At 34.3% G+C, this 20766-nt stretch overlaps 1 protein-coding gene and 2 pseudogenes across 1 annotated transcript; 2 read left to right on the forward strand and 1 right to left on the reverse strand.

The window, feature by feature from the left end:
- Positions 1-13626, reverse strand: part of LOC120180400 — a 29479-nt pseudogene extending 15853 nt beyond the window's left edge.
- A 3545-nt stretch (positions 13627-17171) lies between these two features.
- Positions 17172-18691, forward strand: LOC120180363 (annotated as a pseudogene).
- A 1171-nt stretch (positions 18692-19862) lies between these two features.
- LOC120180364 lies at positions 19863-20557 on the forward strand. Its single transcript, XM_039185704.1, has 2 exons — positions 19863-20372; positions 20474-20557. The coding sequence occupies exons 1-2, from the start codon at positions 19863-19865 to the stop codon at positions 20555-20557; spliced, it is 594 nt and encodes a 197-aa protein (XP_039041635.1).
- The last annotated feature ends 209 nt before the right edge of the window (positions 20558-20766 follow it).

The following is a 20766-nucleotide window of genomic DNA, read 5'->3' on the forward strand; positions in this document are numbered from 1 at the left end:
AGCAATGGGAAGATTTACTACCGTATACTACAATAAATAATGTAAGTTAACACAAATACTACCATATGTTTATAAACAAGTTATTACTAGTACACGTTTAACTTTGTTTGAGCTTTTATATTGTTAGGAGGCCAACACTCCATTACAGAGGCTGACACCCACGGAAGCTGAGCTTGCCATTGACTGGTGGCAAGCTAGTAAGCTTTTTTTTTTTATGGCACAGATGATGAGCAGCCATCACCTCACCCAGAGCCATCACCTGATCGACCCGAATATACACCTCCACAACGAGAGTCATCACCTATTCTGTCACATCATCGAGCCCTTTCTCCACCATCACCTCATGATAAGCGACCGACAAAGATATCACGACATTTATCTCCCTGTTCTCCACCTCCACGGATGATTTAGGGGAGTTACGTAATGAGGTCAATGCCTTGTGTGAGGAGGTCGGTACTTTACGCGATGACAATGGTGCATGGCGTGTTGAGGTGTCTACTTTACGTGGTGAGGTAGCAGCTCTACGTGAGATTGTAGCATCGTTGCAGAATGAGGTTCATACTCTACGCAACGAGGTAAGTTTAATATTTTTCATATTTAACTTGATGATAAATTTACTCGTAATTTCACTTAAATTGCTTAGTAAATTCATTCGGTTGCTGTCAATACTGTTTAACTGTTTATTCTTTAACCCTGTGAAGTTAGTATTTGTTTTTGGTTGTCTTTTGGTTGAAGTAATGCAATCCATTCAAGTTTCAATTTGCATAAGAAGAATAGTTTACTATCGCAATACGAAAATGACTATCGTAACGCGAAAATGACTATCGCAATGAGAGAATCGCAATGCGAAAATGACTATCGCAACGAAAGAATCGCAATGCGAAATGAAAATCGCATTGCGATTCTCTCGTTGCGATAGTCAAATTCGCATTGCGATAGTCATTTTTGCGTTGCGATTTTCATTTGCATTGCGATTCTCTCATTGCGATAGTCAAATTCGCATTGCGATAGTCATTTTCGCATTGCGATAGTCATTTTCGCGTTGCGATTTTAAGTTTCAGATTCTATTCTTCTTCTGCAAATTGAAACTTGAATGAATTGCATTACTTCAACCAAAAGAAAAATACTAACTTCACAGTGTTGAAAATTTAAGTTTCAAGAATAAACTACTACTCTTTATGTTGTCATTGAACCTGCACTAAACCTATATGTTGTCCTTTTAAATGTTTATATAAGTGCTTACTTCTGGAATGTTATCTGATGCATTTTATGAACAATGATATAATAATGACTTGGGTGAATACCGTGCAAGTTTGAAATATATTTGTCTTTGTTCTCACTGTTTAATATCATGTCTGTTTATTTACTGGTTTATGTATTAATTTATTTTTAGCGGCTCGATAAGGTGGATGCTCTACGTCGGGTTTTCTTAAAAGACGGAGTTCACGCATCAGACGGCGTGCACGTGCCATTACGTCTCCGTTCACCCAATAGTGCGAAGAATCCGTAAGAAAAAGCCCGATTCACCTGTCATCGTTCAAGAGGCCTCCCCTATCGTTCAAGAGGCCCCTATCATCCCTCAAGAATCCCCTCCCACCGTTCAAGAGGCCACTGTCATCGTTGAAGAGGTCCCTCCCAACATTCTAGAGCCCGATTCACACGGCGTAATATATCGAATTATTGAGAAGCCCCCTCACGTGCCGGACATGATGGATGATTGTTGCCTTTCGTATAAGTTACCGGCCAGTACCATTTCGGCAGATGAAGTGGAGAGGAAACAACTACCGGAAACAATTCTGGATAATACCCTTTGGGCTAAGACCGCAGTTGATTTTTATCTACATGAGCGGAGCCAAGGGTGTTACGCTGACATATACAAACTCAACGATGATATGCATTTGTTGATTGAACGGTCTTGGTGGGGTGTATTATTAGGGGTTGAAAACAACGGCTATTTCGATGGGGGGTAAGTCTTATATTTCTTATATTTCAGTTTGATTATTTTTTTTTAAAATTTATGTAATTCACTAATAATGTCTTTTTTTTGTAAAATAGCATATTGATGCATGGGTGACACATCTTCTAATTGTAAGGAAATTGAAGAAAAATATTAAAAAAACACGATATACAATTATGCCGACATCTTTTCACGTAGGTCACTTGAAGAATCAACGACAGGAATCATATGTGTTGGCTAATGGACAAGCTAAACTTTATCCTGCATGGTGGGAGGTCGATAAGGTTAGTATATTTGTTTAAATATTTTAAAGGTGTTCATAAATAAGTGCGCAATTTGAATTATTACATTTCGATGCAAGTGTTTATCCCTGTTTTGGATCGTACTCATTGGCTTCTCGTCGAGCTTCAGCTCTCATCCCTAAAGATAATAGTATATGATAGCATGATAAATTACATATCATTGTCTGATTTTAGAGATATGATTAAGGGATGGAGCTCTCATTTGGCTAAATTCTTGGATGCAATTGATTATTGGACTAAGTCTGGAAACAATAAGACAAAGAAGTTTAATGTTACAGTTATCAGAGACGAGACCGCGCCATAATAAACGAAGGAAGCTAGAGGGGATTATGGTCCTCTCGTATGCATGTGCTTGGAGCGTTTGACGACAGGAAGTACACATTTTCTACCTCCCACCGATAGAGATAGAGGTGCAGTAGGCTTGTGGTTTTGGCATTTTATGGCTAGAGCGATATATGCGAGACGCTGCCTACCTGCATCCGCGTTATGAAAGTGTCCATAAACAATTTGTAAGTCAAATGCAAGTGTTGTTAAACATATTTACTCTTTTTGGTTTGAAAATGTTTGGTTAAGTAGCTAGAATTCAATAATTTGTTGTTTGTAGGTTTTAGATGTGTAGAAAGTGTTGTTGATTCAATGTTTGGTTTCTGCAGGTTAATCCTGATGTGAGCTGCGTGAAATGGATGTATGGGTGCAAAAGTTTATTTCATTATTATTTTTTGATTGTTTAATTGATTTGTAAAAGATGATTTGTAAATGTTGATTTGTTTAATTGATGTGTACATAATATTTGTGCTTGTTTAATTGATTGAAATGTAATAGTTGATTTGTTGATTTCAATATGCATTATGTTGAATGCAAAACAGACTATCGCAACGTGAAAATGACTATCGCAACGAGAGAATCGCATTGCGATTCACTCGTTGCGATTTTCATTTCGCATTGCGATTCTCTCGTTGCGATAGTCATTTCCGTGTTGCGATAGTCAATTCTGCATTGCGATAGTCATTTCCGTGTTGCGATAGCCATATTCGCGTTGCGATTTCCACGTTGCGATAGTCAAATGAATGTCTAATAAGTGATAACAACTGAACTTATCATAGCAATGTTCAAACTCAAGTTACTAATACATGCCTAACTGAAAATGTTAAAAGTTCACACATAATATACACATAATACAACGTTTGCATTTAAAAATCACCTAAGTTAACAGTCCCAAAAGGTGAAGCCGGTTGTGATTGGGATTTTGATGAGGATCCATATTTTGGTTTAGGAAAAGATGATTGTGATGGCACTGGTGATCCACATGTCAACCTTGTATGACACTTTCCTTGCACCGACTACATGTCGATCTCTTATTCTCTTCACCCTTAGAAGGTATACGATCGTGACTTTTTGGTCGACCAGGTAGCCTTCTGTCCATGGCTGGTGGAAAAACTGTTTGTAAGTCATCTGGTATGTCCCACTCAGAAGGATGTGGAATAGGGTAGACAATCTCGCCATAAGTCTGTCGATATACTTCTGTAGTGTAGCAATCCATAGCGTATGCGCTTGAATCATCTTGGTTTAGATGAAGAGAAACTTTTATAACATGGCCACACGGATAACCAGATGTTTGCCATTTCATACAACTACACGTCTTTGCATTTAGATCGACAAGCCCATTTAAGTTATTATACAGTACTTCAAACAAAGTGTTTGAACATGGTTCAACTCTCCATGACGTTGACTTCACAACACGTTTCGTTATCTTTTATTCTGTCCATGGTGTAACACGATGTTTCAATGTTCCTGTAAATTTAAATAAATAATACTTAGTAAAATATATGATAAGTTATGAATTTAAAGAAATAATACCTGCATGGTTTCTTTTCTTGTAGTACCACTGTTGAATAGAGGCTCGAAAAAACTCCATTAACATAGTAATGGGTAATTTCCGGGAATGACGACTTAGAGCGTTGATTGATTCTGCACTATTAGACGTCATGAAACCATATCTTGCTCCAAGTTGATGTACTCTTGACCATCTTTCAAACCCGACATCTTCTAGTGTTTGAGCACACTGAGGCAAAACACGTCTTAAACAGTTTATATGCTTATTAAAATCCACTTCCCGAAAGCTTTTACAGCCTTCCAGTATGTCATTTGTGATTTTTTATACCAACAGACCTTGATTTTAGATTTCTATACAAATGAACACCACAAAGTCCATGAAAAGCATATGGGAAACACCTTCTAACAGCGTTGTCAATTGAGTTTGCCCTATCGGATATGATTGTCAGATTGCTAATAGGACCTATGCAATCCCTAAGATGCCCCATAAACTATGTCCATGAATAAGAGGTTTCAGATTTGCCAACCCCGTAAGCTATTGGCAGTATCCCATTGTTAGCATCCATAGCTACTGCTAATAAGTTTACTCCAAGGTATCGACCTTTTAAATGTGCTCCGTCAACTATAATAACTGGGCGCATGCAATTAATAAACGAACGAATCTACAAAATTATATACACAAGAAATATAATCATTTAAATGTGAAATGCATGTAACTAACAAAAATGAGTCAACAAAATTATATTGATTTACTAACCGCAGCACCAATGGCGATAAACAGCAACTCAAAGCATCCATCTCTATCTGTTTTGATATGAGTTACCGACCCAGGATTTTTCAGCTTTAAATTGTGACAATAAGCCGGTAGTTGGGCAAACGATGCTTCTGGCGACCCCCTCAACAATTCCAAGGCATAACATTTGGCTCTCCAAGCTTGAGAATATGAGATACTAATCTTGAACCGAGCATTCATGTCAGTCATAATTTCATGTCCCCGATATACCCTACCATTCAAAAACATTAACTCAACCAGAAAATCACTCAACACATTTTTGTTTGCCTCTGTCTATGGTGAGGAAAAACTTGGGTTCTTGAACATGTATGTTTATCAATAAAAGTCCTAACTTGAAACATTTCGCAATCTTTTATCCTCTTTGCAATCATACGCCACATACAGTTTTTGTCAATCATACACCTTGTTTCGAAACGATCTTTGCTTGATTTGTTAACTTTTAGTTGATAGCCATCTTCCACACATTTCGTATACAAAGCTATCTTCAAGTCTTCCTTTATATCAAAACAATCATCTTTCTTGATACGAATAATTTTTGTGTAACAATCAACTGCTATCTTTACCAACTCTTCTTCCGGTATCTGAAGTAATTCTGGCATATTCCAGTTATACTCCCGTGGCATTTTCTTCAGGGACTTTTCTTTGGGGATTTCTTCCTCTTCTTTTTCTTCTTCAGTATTATATGAATTACATAATGGATGTTCAACATGTTCATTTACAGTCGTAACTTCCTCTTCATTATCATCAACAACATCTTCCTCGGTAACGGCTGTTTCATCATCAAAATTCGGGTATTGACCAATATCAAAATCATTACACGCAAGGTCTGTTTCTTCTTCTGAAAAATCATCAAAATCCGAGTATTGACCAAGATCAAAGCCCGGGTATTGACCAAGATCAAATTTCGAATACTAACTAGTATTCACAATTTTTTCTGTTGGCTCATCATCGTCTAACTGGTCAATACGAAAATCGGAATTTGGTGCTGAAAGTTGATTGGGATTTGGATTTGGATTAGGGAAAGGTTGTGGGTTTTGAGATTGTGTTTGGTATTAGAAATGTGGTGAAACAATATTTGCTTGGTGATGAAATTGTGGTGGAACCATTAAATTTTGAGCACCATAAACTGGGGTTGAAAAACTTAATTGATTACTACCCGCTACTGACCCAACTTCACTACTTCTAGGTTCAACAACATACAATGTAACATCATCACTTGAAACACTAATGTAAGCAATGAATCGTTCAACATCTTCATTGTCGGTTAACAAATAAACTTTATCATTTCTCTGATAAGATAGCCTAAATCCACTTAGGGCTCTAAATTCAATTTATTTGTAACACATAATATTAGAGTTTCACAAGTTAACTTTTTTAATGACAGTTTTAGTTGAAGATTCATGGTAAAGGCACATATTGTAAAACACCATGAACATTCTCCCATGACCCTCCAAAACACAAATCTATCCAAACATGATCAACATTAGATGATTTCATTATTGTAAATTAATTTACTAAACAAACGAGCTGCGAAACTAAAACATATTGCCAGATGGGGAAGGATGTCGTTGGATATAGAAACGGATGTCGCCGGAGAGAGTGATAGATGGAGATAGAATGAGTTGCGATTTAGGGATTTAGGTTATGAGTTGCTGCTGCTGCGTAGTTATATACCCAAAACATTTGTGTTGCGAAATTAAAACCTGTTGCGAATTCAGAAATCGAGTTGCGAATTTGAAATTCAGTATTGCGATAGTCAGAATCTCGTTGTGATTTACAGATTCGCATTGCGATTTACGTATTCGCATTGCGATTTACGTAATCGCATTCCGATTTACGTAATCGCGTTGCGATTTACGTATTCGCATTGCGAATTAGGAAAATCGCAACGCGAATTTGGGAAATCGCAATGCGGTAATCAGAATCGCGTTGCAAATCTGGAAACTGATTTGCGATACCGGAGATCGCGTTGCGAATTATCGATCGCATTGCGATTTAGTTGGTCATTTTGGCAAATCCAAAAAAGTTGGTTAAAATCGTATATTATAAGGCATTTTTGTCATTGAGGTTATTTTCTTTTCCAAAAACAAATAATGAAATATAAATATTTACTAGAATTAACCTTGGGAGCTTATATTTTATAATTTAATTAATTAATTAAGCCAGTAAATTAACTTTTTAAAAAAACTTTAAAATAATAGAAGTATCATTTACTATTATTATCCTATTAATTTATCATTCAAATATATTTCTTTAGATCAATTAATAATATTTAACTTTTATAAAATTCGTAATAGTATAATTCCTTTTTAATATCACAGTATGGAAATAAAAGTTTTTCAATTATAACGCTATGGGACACAATATGCTTTATTCTGGAAAATAAGGTAAAATCTCCAAGATTTGTGGCTCTAGAAGGTAAACTAATACCGAGTATGTTAAGCATTATTTTGGTTAATGCTTATGAACCCAATGGGACTAGAGAAAGGAATTCTTTGATCAGCTCAAGGCTTACTTGGATACGGTGGGGAGAAATGTGATTCTGAGGTGTGATTTCAACACCGTTAGAAATGTTGAGGAAAGAATTAGGGTTGCAGTAAACAACTTTGCTTTTGACAACTTTAATGACTTTATCCAAAGCAATGACTTGGTTGATTTTCCGTTGTTTGGAAGTAAATTCACATGGTGGAGGGGGGACAATGCCATCAGCAACCAAATTGGACAGAGTTTTGATTTCTCCCGAGGTGTTGTTGAGTTTTCCTAAGCTTCACCAATCCACCATGCCGAGAAGTTTGTCTGACCACAACCCCATAATTCTTATAGTCGGGATCGAGATATGGGGTAATTGTCCTTTCAAGTGGTTCTCTCACTGTGCGGACAACTAAGGTTATGCGGATTTGATGAAGTAAGACCATTCTGAAAAGTAGACTTAGATTTTTCTTAGTGACTCCCATCACTCATTCTCATAGTAACTTGTCGTGTGATGAGTCTAAAGTTCTTATAAGCAAATCCAGTATTTACAGTTTATTTTGCCTTTACATTTTTATTTGATTGCACTCCACACAATTCATTTTGCCACAACATATCCATTTGCTATCACATTGCCATCGTTCCATTTTCATACCATCCATTCATTTGGCCACATCATTATCATTTGTATATATACTATCTCTAACTTTACTTAGGTGACAGAGTAAAGTGTCGTGACAAACTTATTTGATTTCCCCCAATCCCTGTGGAGAACGATACTCACTCATCACTTTATTACTTGTTCGATTGTGTATACTTGCACATATATCCGCACCATTTATAGTACTCACAAAGAGAGGACATGAAGTCATCGACTTCTTCAATGATTTCTTTAAGGGGAAGGTGAAGGATATGTCCTTTATCATGCTGATCTCGAAGATGTCAAATCCGGAAAAAATCAAAGACTATAGACCCGTTTCTCTTGTTAGCAATTTGTATAAATTGGTGGTTCGTGTGCTTGCAAAAAGTTTGGCATCATGCATCAATGAGGTAGTCGGGGAAAACTAATTTGCTTTCACTGTGGGGAAACAAATAGTTGATTGCTCGCTTATTGCAAATGAACTAATAGAGGACTTATCTCATCGGAAGCGTGAAGCAATAATATTCAAGGTTGACTTCAGCAAGGCCTATAATTCAGTGGACCGGAGCTTTCTCGATTTGATTATGAAAATGACGGGGTTTGGTCAAAGATGGAGACGTTAGATTTATGCGTGCATCTCAATAGCTTCAGTCTCTGTCTTGGTTAATGACATTCCATCTAAAAATTTCAGCACCAAAAAAGGTTTAAGGCAGGGGTGCCCTCTCTCACCTTTTCTGTTCAACATTGTGGGAGAGGCGCTTAGTGGTTTATTTTGTAAAACCTCATAATTGGATTTGATTAGAGGGGTACAAGTGGGCTCATTGGACATGAAGATATCACACCTCCAGTTTGTTGATGATCTTATTGTTTTTGCTCAACCAAATTTGGAAACGGTAAAAAATATCAGGAGTATACTTAGAATCTTTGAAGTGGCAGCATGTTTAAGACTCAATGTGTCCAAATCGAAATTGTTTGGGACATGCATTGATGAGAGCAGGTTGATACAGTGGGCTGCTCGTGTCAATTATGATCGGGACTCTTTTTCGTCAACCTATCTTGGCCTTCCTCTCGGTCAAAGGAGGAACACGCGGGAGATGTGGAAACCCATAGTAGATAAATTTCTATAAAAAAACATTTAAGATGCGAAAAATAATCAATATAATATATAAATGGATTAACATTGATTTATTTAAGACTTGTATATTAGTACGAATCAAGTAATTTTGGTGATAAATGAATTGTTGTTATCTTTTAAGGTCTCGGATTTGAGCACCATGAATATCAAAGATATGAGCATTTAATGTCGAATGTTTAAGAGTTGCATATTAAAAGACTTGTGTATTAAAAGTGCATTTTAAGAGTGTGAACGTGAATACATGTCATCTTGATCAAATTCAACCCTGAAAATACGATCAAACGACAAAAAACGTATCATGAAAGTAGAAGAAAGTGTGTCATGAATAATAAAAAAATGCTATAAAAGCATAATTATAAGAAACTAAAAAACACAGAAAATGCATATGTTTATAAGAAAGTAAATAAGAAATAAGGAATATAGAAGATCGACGACCAACCCAACAATTAATGTTGCCGCCTATTAAATTAAAATGAAAAAAAAAAAAGAGAAAGAAGCGGTTGCTACAGACGAGAAAAAGACGCTAGATTTTAATTGATAAATGAATTAGTACCACATTATTGGGTAAAGGTATAATTGAATGATGAAATTGATAAAAAAGAATTCTTGAAGTGTCCCATTTTTATGTGATAGTGATAGTATGCGTCATGTTTTATATTGAATAAACTCACACATATATTATAAATAATGTTGTTTGAACTTAAGTCATTGAAAACAAACTATAATTGAGTGATTAAATTAATAAAAAAAAATTATTGAAGTATCATATTGTTAGATAAATATAATCGGATGTTCAAATTATTATTTAAGCCTCACATTAACTACTCTATTTTAAGAAAATATTTTTCTATGCGTTGGCGATACTCAAATTTTAATTCTTATCAAAGGTATTAGTAAATATTTAATCAAGTAAACCAATCAATATTTACAATATATATAATAAAATGAGACAGAAAAATATAAACTTACAATACGTGAGTCCTTTTAAAAACTTAATTTGTATAAATAAATTACAACATATTTTATTACACTAGGATAAAATTTCTAAAACAAAAAATTATTTTTATAATTATACATAATAAGTTTACAAAAAACAATCAATTTTCAAATTATAGATGATAAAGTAAAATTGAGTAAGCCTATGACTGAGAGTAGTCAAATCCAATCGAGTATAGAAAACAAACGTTTAGTAACAAAGAAATAAAATTCTATGAAGTGACATGAATACACAAATGTATATAATTTCAAACTGACCCTGAAATTTCCTTTATGAGTTTAATACTTCTTATTACTCACTGTTAATCTATAAACGAATTAGAGTATATTACGAAGTTCAATTAACCATAACAAGCCAAACCTCAAATCAAAGAGTTCAAAAGTTCATCCCTACAAGTAAAACAAACCTTCGAAAACAAAGCTAAAACAAACACCACCATCTGCACATCACGCGGATCAATCTCAAATTGAATACAACTTTGCCATGATGAAATCTAATCAAGCCGAACAAACAACGAAATTGTAATAATTGAATACAACTCAAATTCAATTCGTCGTTTTCAGCAAACAGGAACAAAGTCGGATGAAACAACTCGGAATACCAGACTCAAAACAGAACAAAAACCATGAAAACCACAACACAACAGAGAGCAAGTTGCTCACTGTATTTTATTCGAATTACACAACCAAGTGCTGAACACTGAAACTTATATAGCCATGGTAGAAAAACTTATTGGTACTCCAAATATTATGATTTCCATAAAAGCACAATATATGCTACTATATATCACGAGCTTCATAATCATTCGTCATCAGACTCGGACTCGGCATTCTGGAGCCATTCGATGAAGGGCTTGACATTCTTCCAAATCTGAGAGCTCTTATTGCCACCGGTCGCACCCTTCTGGTACCATTCCATGATGAACTCTTCTTCCAAGATGTCATTGTCATACAGCATTTTAAGAACCAAAGCCACCTCCTTCACTGCATCGAGGCTTGCCTTGCCACAAAAAGACTCAATAGAATTGAGGAGCACCATTTGTCATCCCTCCTCTTTGGCTGCTGCTGCTGCAAGGTAGCTATTCTTTTTTGTTGCTTCCGTTGCAATCCCCTTACCGACATCATGAAAGAGAGCAGTAAGAAGGGCATCCATGATTTCTTGGGAGCTCCCAGAGAGTGAACCCAGGAAGGACTGAAGCTGAGTTGCGGATGACCCCTTGTTGAGGTATTTCTTTATCTCATCAACTAGTTTCTCATGGGCACTGATACCATTCTCATTTGCCTTAACCTCTAGCTCCGGGGACTTCTTCCCTGACTTCTTTTCTTCACCGGTAGAAAGCATTACCATATCAGTTGTAACAGCACTCAACTGCTCTTGCATACGCTGTTGAGCAGCCGCTAGTGAAGTATCTGTTTGCCACTGCACGTCATCATCATTGGCAAGCTGTTCATTCTCATCAGCCTGGCTGTGTGATGGGGAGTGATCCTCATCAGAGTGTTTGGTTTTCTTCTTGGTTACTACACCTTTGACGTTAGCAGTAGCCTTTGACGCAGTGGAGGAACCTTTCTTTTTTGCCTCTATTTTATTCTTCTTCAGCTCTTCATCAGCAGCCTCACCCTCCTTGAGTCTTTCCTTTTCAGCCCTCCTCATTGCCTTTTTGTCTTTCGACGACTTCTTCGACTCGGGTGGGTTTTTAAGAATTAAAGTTGTAAGCTTATCTCTAATGTCGACATCAGAAGCAAACCCACATGCAGCACATTTCAGGGTAATCATCTGCGTCTTTGTAATAATTATCTCAGTTTCAGGGTTCCCACAGCCATAGCACTGAACATACTTCTTAATGAAGTTCTCAAGAAGCCCTGCAAGCTTAGCAGTGTCATGGGCCCCATTTACAAGAGATGTTCCAGTCTTCTCATCAAACTTGGATTGGGCTCCCAGTTCACAACCAAAATATTTTGTAGCGTAAGAAGCAGGTCTAGCCAAAGCCTTTGCAATTCGACCATGTTAACCACGTTAGTCTTGATTCCATTTCCTCTCCCTTCAATCTTAGTTATCATTTTGGGCATCTTATACCTATAAAAGGCATCATCACTGTTCGAAGTACCAATATTTTGCAAAGCCATCTTGATCAAGCTGTGGGAGACTGTTAATCAGAAAGGACAGGTCAGATACTGGTGTTCTCAATTGTGGCGTGAGATCCTTTACTAGGTAGCCCCCTTGCTCTCGGAAGATGTTGCATAAAACAGAAACCCAAACCGCGTGTATGATTGGCCTCAATATGCATGCAGCTAATTCCAGAAGAGGAACTTTTAGTCTTTTTTCTGGACGAGGGACAGTACTCTCCGAGCAATCCAATTGATGACAAAGAGGGAGAGGTCCGTTCAGCCATAAAAGACGACTCAAAAGTAACAAACTCCACTTTGACAATCTGCGAGCACAGCAGATTAAACTGCCAACTTCCTGAAATAATTTATTGAGGCAAAAGTCAAAGTATAGAATATCAATAACCGGCGCAAAAATAAAATGAAGAATGAAAATACAAACAATCAACATTAGGAGAAAATGAAATTGACACATCGGCAAAATAAACCTCGTGGCAAAAGCATAACACTAAAATTTCCAGGATTACATCTATACTTATTGATGAAAGAATACACCAACAAAAGATATGTTCAATTTCGTAAGCCCATAAAGCATGGAATTAAAAAATAATAATGTCCTAAAGTTTACAACAAATTCAAATATTAGTAATTAAAACTTGGGATATTAATCAAAACCAATATTAAAATATTTATTCATGAGTTCCTCTGTACAAATAAAAAATTTAAAATGTAAAGAAAATAATACATACAATTTGTTAAGGATAAATTAAAGAAACAAAATTAAAAAGGTCACTTAAAATAAAATAAAATAAAATCACTTCTAAATCTCTTATCGTACATAAAGTATTTATTAAACAATGTTAATAAAAATGAGGTAAACTAAATGAAATTCTATAAATGATTATATAGCACTACAATATCGGTATGAATTACTAAAGCAATTCATCCAACTTTAGATAATGAAATCTTGAGAAGAAAAGACATATATAAATTAATATCTGCATAGGTAACATCCAGATCCCATAAATACAATCAAATAAATAGAAAATAAAACATCCGATCATCGATAGGATCATAAAAAATAATCCAAAATCAGAACTAAATTAAACAACAAGCGCTTAAAACATAAGAACATAAAAATATCTACAATGATTAACGAAAGAACACAAAATTTCTAGCTAACTAGCAAAGAACGAAAGATTAAACAAACTATATAACAAAGTAAGTAAATCGAACAGATTCATCGAAAAACATAAGAATAAAACAGGCAATAGAAGAATCAAAATTCAAACCTTAATGAGAAGGGGGAGAAGAAGGTATGAAATAGATTAGGAATTTCGGAATAAAATTAGAGGCATGATGTTTTCGAAGGTAAATAGATATCGAGGATTTTATTGTGGAGAAGGGAGAAGCTTGCAAATTTATATACGCCAAGGAAGGAAACGTGAAAAGTAGGGCAAACTCAGCATCTTGAATTTTATAGTATTAATTATTCTCAAGTGGACTTATTTTATTACATTATTGTCCATTTCCACTCTCTATTTTAGTTTTTTTCTTTAAAAAAAATAGGAAATACCAATTACCGTTCCGAGTATCAACTAAACCGGAGGAATTTTAGATGGAAGATTTGCTAAATATTTTTTTTATCAGAGTTTGTAAAATTATAAAAATAAAATTGTTTTTTAAGTTTAAAAAATGTAAATTTTAAATATTATAATAAAAATCTAAAAATTGTATTTGAAATTTTAATATTTGCATTTTGAGAATAATAAAATATTTAAAAGTATATAACAAAATCCGTGATTATTTTTTTAACTCATATATTTATTAGATGTCTATTTAGTAATAAATTTAATTTTTTAATATAAAAATATAATTAATAAATTCATATTTTTTATACATTTAATCTATGTTCTGTTATATATTAACGATTATTATTAGAAAATCTTAATTATGTATCTATAATATGTGTATTTTATTCTTATTATTTATATAACAAATGAAATTCAAATTCAAATAGTTACTACCGCGTAAAAGATAACTTGGTAGCTTGAATTACTAATTCAAACTATATATGATTTTTAATATTTCTTATAATTCAGTTCATTTCATATACATGATTTTACTAAGTAAGAAAATTATTTTTTAATGTAGAAAAAAACTTGAACTTCAATTAAATCTGATTTGATCTCTGACCAGAAAATCTGTAAAATAAAATAAAAAAGAGGTTTATCAAATTTAATTGAATAAATTAAAATTAAATAAAAATAACAAAGCGATAAAAATAAATAATTGAAAGAGATAATGATAGGATATAACCTCTAGCTTCGCTTTGACTCGACTTGTCTTGATTTTTGAAATAGATTTTACTTCGATATTCTTATTGGTTACAGTCTACAAGGCCCAACCCTTGTAACTTGCTCTTGTCTCCTGTGAACTAATTTCCAAAGTCAATCCTTGTAATTTAATTCTTGCTTTGATTTAGCTTCGACTATCGATGTTAACGCTTATATTTTCTTTAATGTTGGAAAAGTCCATGATCGGATTATGTGTTTCAATGAGAATCAAACTCGATCTTAATTTTCCTTAGCATACCACAACTAAATTTTTTCTTAGGGATTTGAATTTGCTATAAGTCGATTCTCCTCCCCAACAGTAAATCAAAACAACATTCAAGCCAATGTGCAATATTTGAATTGAAAGTGTAAAGAATTTAAAGATTTAGTCTATTACCTAACATTGTTTGCTGAAAATCAAAAAATATACCTAAAAGTATGAAGCACTTTTCAATTCTCACGAAATGGATAGAATCATCGCTCAGCTATCGGTTAAAAGAGATTTAGCTAAGCTTGCATCATGTTTAGCATTGAGATAAGAAAATAATGAAAGAAAAGTAGAACTTCAATAAATAGTCAAGAAAGGTGTATTTATAACAAAAGTTCTAAGTAAATAAAATGACCAATTACTAATTAAACTAAAATGTTACTAAGAGTTCTAATAAAATAATTAATTCTTAAATAAAATAATAATAAAATAATCAAACTAAAAAATCTAAATATAAAAAATTTATCATGAAAGATAAAAATAAATATTTAAGTCTTGTACTTTTAGTTGAATTCTACATCATCTTATGGATAATTTTATGTCAAATAAATTTTAATTAAATATTCAAGATATTGATTGAACTATCGAAATCTACTATCTTTTAAGTTAATTAATCCAATAAAATTTCTGTCCAAAATAAACTCAGAAAGATAAATCAGTAATATCTATTAAAAAATAAGGAGTAAATAACAATTTATTATATAATATAAAACACTCAGGGGTGTTTGGATAGGGGAATGTGGGATTCTCATGGGAATGTAATCTACATTCTTTCGTTTGGTTAGTCTGGGAATCTCATTTCCGGTAATGTAAGATTACTAATAGTGAATTTTTTGAGTATATTACCGGGAATGTCATTATCTCCTTTTCCTTAAGTATTGTTTGATTACCGGTGTTTTGGACTAAAATGCCCTTAAATTTTTATTTTTTTTCCAAAATATCATTATTTTGTCATTGAATAATAAAAATTCTACAAAGATTAAATTACAAATTTATCCTTAAATTATTTTAGATTTATAAAAAAAATCTATAATTAAAATTTTATATAAAGTTTAGGGGTTAAAATAAAATTTCATCATTTCATTAAATATTTTTTTATATTTTTAATTTTGTAAAAAATTTATATAAATATTATGAATTTAAATTTTTAAAGAAAAAATATAAATATTTTTTTACTTTTAATATTATAAAAATATATAATAAAGATAATTTGATCAAATATATATTCTAATAATATTTTATTCCTTTAATTAAACACGATAATCTTACATTTTTGTTAAACCAACTAAACATAAAATATAACAATCTCAATAATTCTATTCATGATAATCTTACATTTCGTGATCAAAGTGTACGCTCGTCGTCATGGATCCTATTTCTCTGCGTCTCCTTCACCCTCGGAGCTCTCTTGAGCCACAGGTCCCTCTCTTGTTCTTTCTTTGAATCTTCTTTTTTTTATTTTTTTATTTTATTGATTAATGAAATGGTGTCAATGCCCCCTCTTTTTACCTTTTCATTTTTGGGTTTGGGTCTTTAACTGTTATGGTAGATGGTTTTTTTTTAATGGATATTGGATTTTTGGTTTCAGGCTCTGGAATACGACTACATCCAACAATCCGCATCGACGTGAACAGGAGATTGGCTCGGACGCTTGTGACAATAAGAAAGTATGTTTCTGTTATGTTAACATTGACAGTTTAACCATTTGTTTTGTTTTTCTTTTAAACAGAGCTTTATTTGTTTCACAGAAGTCTGGACCAGATAATGATGTAATGGGTCAAGTCTTGAAAACCCACGAAGCAATTGAGTGAGTACAAAATTTATGTTTTTTTTTCTTTCTCTTGGAAAGTCTCCTCTCTTCCCTGATATTTTCTTTGCAATTCTGATATTAGATCTCTGGACAAAACAGTTGCCACGCTTCAGATGAAGTTAGCCGCCTCCTGTTGAAATCAGGAAATGAAGAACTAGGATGCCACCAGTGCCGTCTCGACCTTGGCTCTTGCTTACAACGGCTCGCAGAGGACGAAAGTGTTCATGGTTATCGGGATTAACACTGCTTTTAGTAGTAGGAAGAGGCGTGATTCCATCAGAGAAACGTGGATGCCACAAGGTCTTTTATAGAGTACTCGATTAGTTTGTTCTTTGCATTTAATTTCTGAAATGAAGTCTTATGTTCATGTATGAACAGGGAACAAACTTGTTCAATTGGGGCGTGAGAAGGGGATTGTTATCCGATTTACGATTGGTCATAGGTAAAATTGTTGTTCAGTTCATTGTTCATTACATATATATGACACAACTTCGGTTTGAAATTCAAAATATTTGTTATTGCTATGAATATGGTTGAATTGTATTTGATAGTGTGAAATTTGAACTGACATATGCTTATATCTGCATTCTTTTTTTACTCCAGTGCAACATCCAACAACATTTTGGATAGAGCTATTGATTCAGAGGACGCTGAGCATAAGGACTTGCTTTGGCTGGTTAGACAAGAGCTCCGACGATAATATTGAGAACTCTTATGAGACAGTATGATATTTCTTGCCAATAACTGGTATAAATTTTCTTATACAGGAGCATGTTGAAGGATATCATGAATTATCTGCAAAAACAAAAACTTACTTTTCTACTGCGGTAAAAAATGGGATGTCGAGTTCTACGTCAAGATGGATGACGATGTCCATGTTAATCTTGGTAGGTTTTCCGTCTCTAATATTACAAATATTTAGCACCCAAAAGAATGCTGAAGAAGAATTCTTGGATTGTTTCGTTAGTGAATTTCTTATGCATGTTTTCCCGTAGGTAAGCTAGCTGCAACTCTCGGCCGTCACCATTACAAGCCCGGGTCTATATAGGGTGCATGAAATCCGGACCGGTTCTTTCTATAAAGTAAATATCCTGGTATTTTTTGTCATTGATAATATAATCTCCAATTTTCTTTGCCCCCTCCTGCAAATTTTGCCATACATTTTTTTCTTGAGATCTTTTTTGTTCATTAGATATGTCAAGTACCATGAACCCGAGTACTGGAAATTCGGAGAAGTAGGGAACAAATACTTCCGACACGCAACCGGGCAGATATATGTGATTTCAAAGGATCTCGCAGACTACATTGCCATAAATCAGTGAGATTCTCAATTTTTTATCTGAAAGTTACCTTGAAATGGAAGTCAGGGCTAATAATAATCAGAGTGACTAATTGCAGGCCTATATTGCACAAGTATGCCAACGAAGATGTGTCCCTTGGTTCATGGTTTATCGGCCTAGAGGATGAGCACGTAGACGATAGGAGCATGTTAAAATCAGGTAGTTTGATCGAAACAAGCACACTTGTCGCCAACGACTCATCCGATGTTGAAGAAGTCAGGTAGTTTGATCGAAACAAGCAGACTTGTCGCCAAAATCATTGTTGAAATATTTGTATGTTTGTTCCCATTATGTTGCAGACTGTGAGCGGAAGGCACAAGAAGGTAATACCTGTGTGGCATCATTCGATTGGAGCTGCAGCGGAATCTGCAAATCGGTAGAGAGGATGCAACTCGTTCATCTAAAGCGCGGTGAAGGGGATGCTGTAGTTTGGACTGCATTAATCTAAATCGACACAAAGGTTTTCTTGGGTGGGGGACAAGATTACAACAACATTCATGGTTGATCAATGGCTGATCAGAGGTACGAGATAACAACAATTGCAAATATATTTACTCCAGCGTTTGCTTGGAAAAATGGAAAGCAAACTAGACATTAGTATGTACTTTTATGACAATTTTTGTTTTTCTCATAGAAATGTAATGTGTAAGAGGTGTGAAATGAGTTTCAAAACCTCCAAATGCTAATGTATGATCACATCTTTGTATAACACACTTCAATTCAAACAAAATTATAGAATAAAAAATTAAATAAGTATAATTATAGCCATTTGTGTTATTGTTTAGTAACTCTTAGTTCTTTTTATTTTTTATCCATGCCACGTAAAATGTTCCCTTCTCTGTGAGCTTCATGCTTTACTAATTTTCAGTTCTGTATGAGCTCTACATCTGATCAAGGAGACTGCTACTTAAAGACAGTGGAACTCGTAGGCAAAGACAAAGGTAGAATTTTATGTTCGCATGATAAACTTACAAAATTTTAAGAGCGAAAATAAATTATCAAAAAATATCTAAAAAATATTTAAATTATATAAAAATTTTAAGGACCGACACCCCAAAAGCCTTTAGAGGCTCCAACCACCTGATGTAGAACATGAATTATGAAGCCTACTGATTTTCTTTTCTCAGTACAACCAAATAGAAATGACAAACAAACAAATCTATTTCTTAATATTAACAGTATTTTATTTATAATAATTGTATACAGTTGGAGGGTAAGGAGACAGATAAGCATGTCTTGATTCTGTAGGCAATCTCTGGCAGTGATATATTGAATATTGATCACTGATCATGTTCTTGTAGAAAAGTAACAGTTTTTTTATATTTAACCCTTTGCCATCCTACTGTTAATTCAAAATTACACTTCTCCATGTGGTTGGAGAGGTCGGGCTCTCTTAGAGTTAAATTTTAATATTTAACTATTTTTTATGGGTTGGATGATCTCGATCAAAAAAAAATATATTCGAACAAAATTTAATCTAAAATTAAATCAGTTGAATACTTTTTTTCCTAATGCGAGATAAATGTCTTTTTCTTCGTACCCCACTTTAGATTCATTTTATAATATCATCCTTCTCATCAATATCATCTTTCAAATTAGAAACTTGACATACACTCACTGCTACCCTGGTGAGTCGCCGACAAAAACATGCCTTTGGAGATCAACCCAATGTCCGAGTCTGACATGTATTGTTCACTTCAGTTACCTTGAAAAAGTAATATAATACCATACTTTGTTCATATTTTGACCCAAAAAAAATCGACTAAAAGAAGCTGGAAATCTTCTGCAGTTGTGCTCCTATATCTCCTTGATTTCTTTCTTTTTAGGTTTGTTGTTACAGTCTTCAAATTTTTTACAAGAAGCTAAGGAGCTGACAGAACATGGGAAGTACATATAATCGCCGTCAGAATCTGCAGTTTAGTCACAGCAGCAAGGGAAGTATTTTTTTGCCCATGTTATGTTCAAGAACATCCATTAATAAAGATGTGGTGGTGAGGCTTCCCAGATGGGAACACAAGTCATCCGATGACCCTCTGTCTCCAAAGATCAGTTGCATGGGACAAGTGAAGAGGAACAACAGGATTGTCGGATTCCCTGCACTCGATCTCACCGCCAAGATCAACAGCTGCAATACTAGTAAGGGTAATAACATCAAGTACTTGAAGCTTAAGAAGCTGTTTTCCGGCAACAATAGCAGGAGAAAACCAGGGTTAGAAAATGGTGGAAAAGAGAATTGCGGGTCGAGTTCGATCAGCGTCGAGAACATGGATCCCCCTTTGCCTGTCATCAAGAGAGTTCCGAAAAAAGGTGATAAAGGAGATGGGGACACTCTTTGGCAGAGGAGATCTCGTGGAGTTTCTCTGGAAAGCTTACAACTTCAACAGATTCAAGTTAACAGACATCAAGAACCGACGACAGTTTGAGAAAAAGAAAACATTGTACAAGGTTAGGTAATGGATATGATTTGTTCTTTAAGTTCCAATTTTTGTAGATTGTGGTTTTCACTGATGTATTTCCACAAGAGGCATGGAATTATGGTGATGCCAGTCAAGAACTCAAAGATGCATATGAATGAATATTCATCAAAGTCCAAAGATTCAGACATTGATCTCTAAAATTATTGATACAACCCATTATTATGTTTTGTTGCTGCCAATGTGAAAATCAATAGTATGCATTTAAGAGTCTGGATATTTTTCTCATCTGTTTATTTGATAGGATTAGGATGCCTAACACCAACCAATTGGATTATTTGCTTTAAAACCTAAATGATTTTACTAAAAA

This window comes from Hibiscus syriacus, unplaced genomic scaffold (genome assembly GCF_006381635.1).
Source record: "Hibiscus syriacus cultivar Baekdansim isolate YM2019G1 unplaced genomic scaffold, ASM638163v2 tig00112495_pilon, whole genome shotgun sequence".
In the NCBI taxonomy this organism is placed as follows: domain Eukaryota; kingdom Viridiplantae; phylum Streptophyta; class Magnoliopsida; order Malvales; family Malvaceae; genus Hibiscus; species Hibiscus syriacus.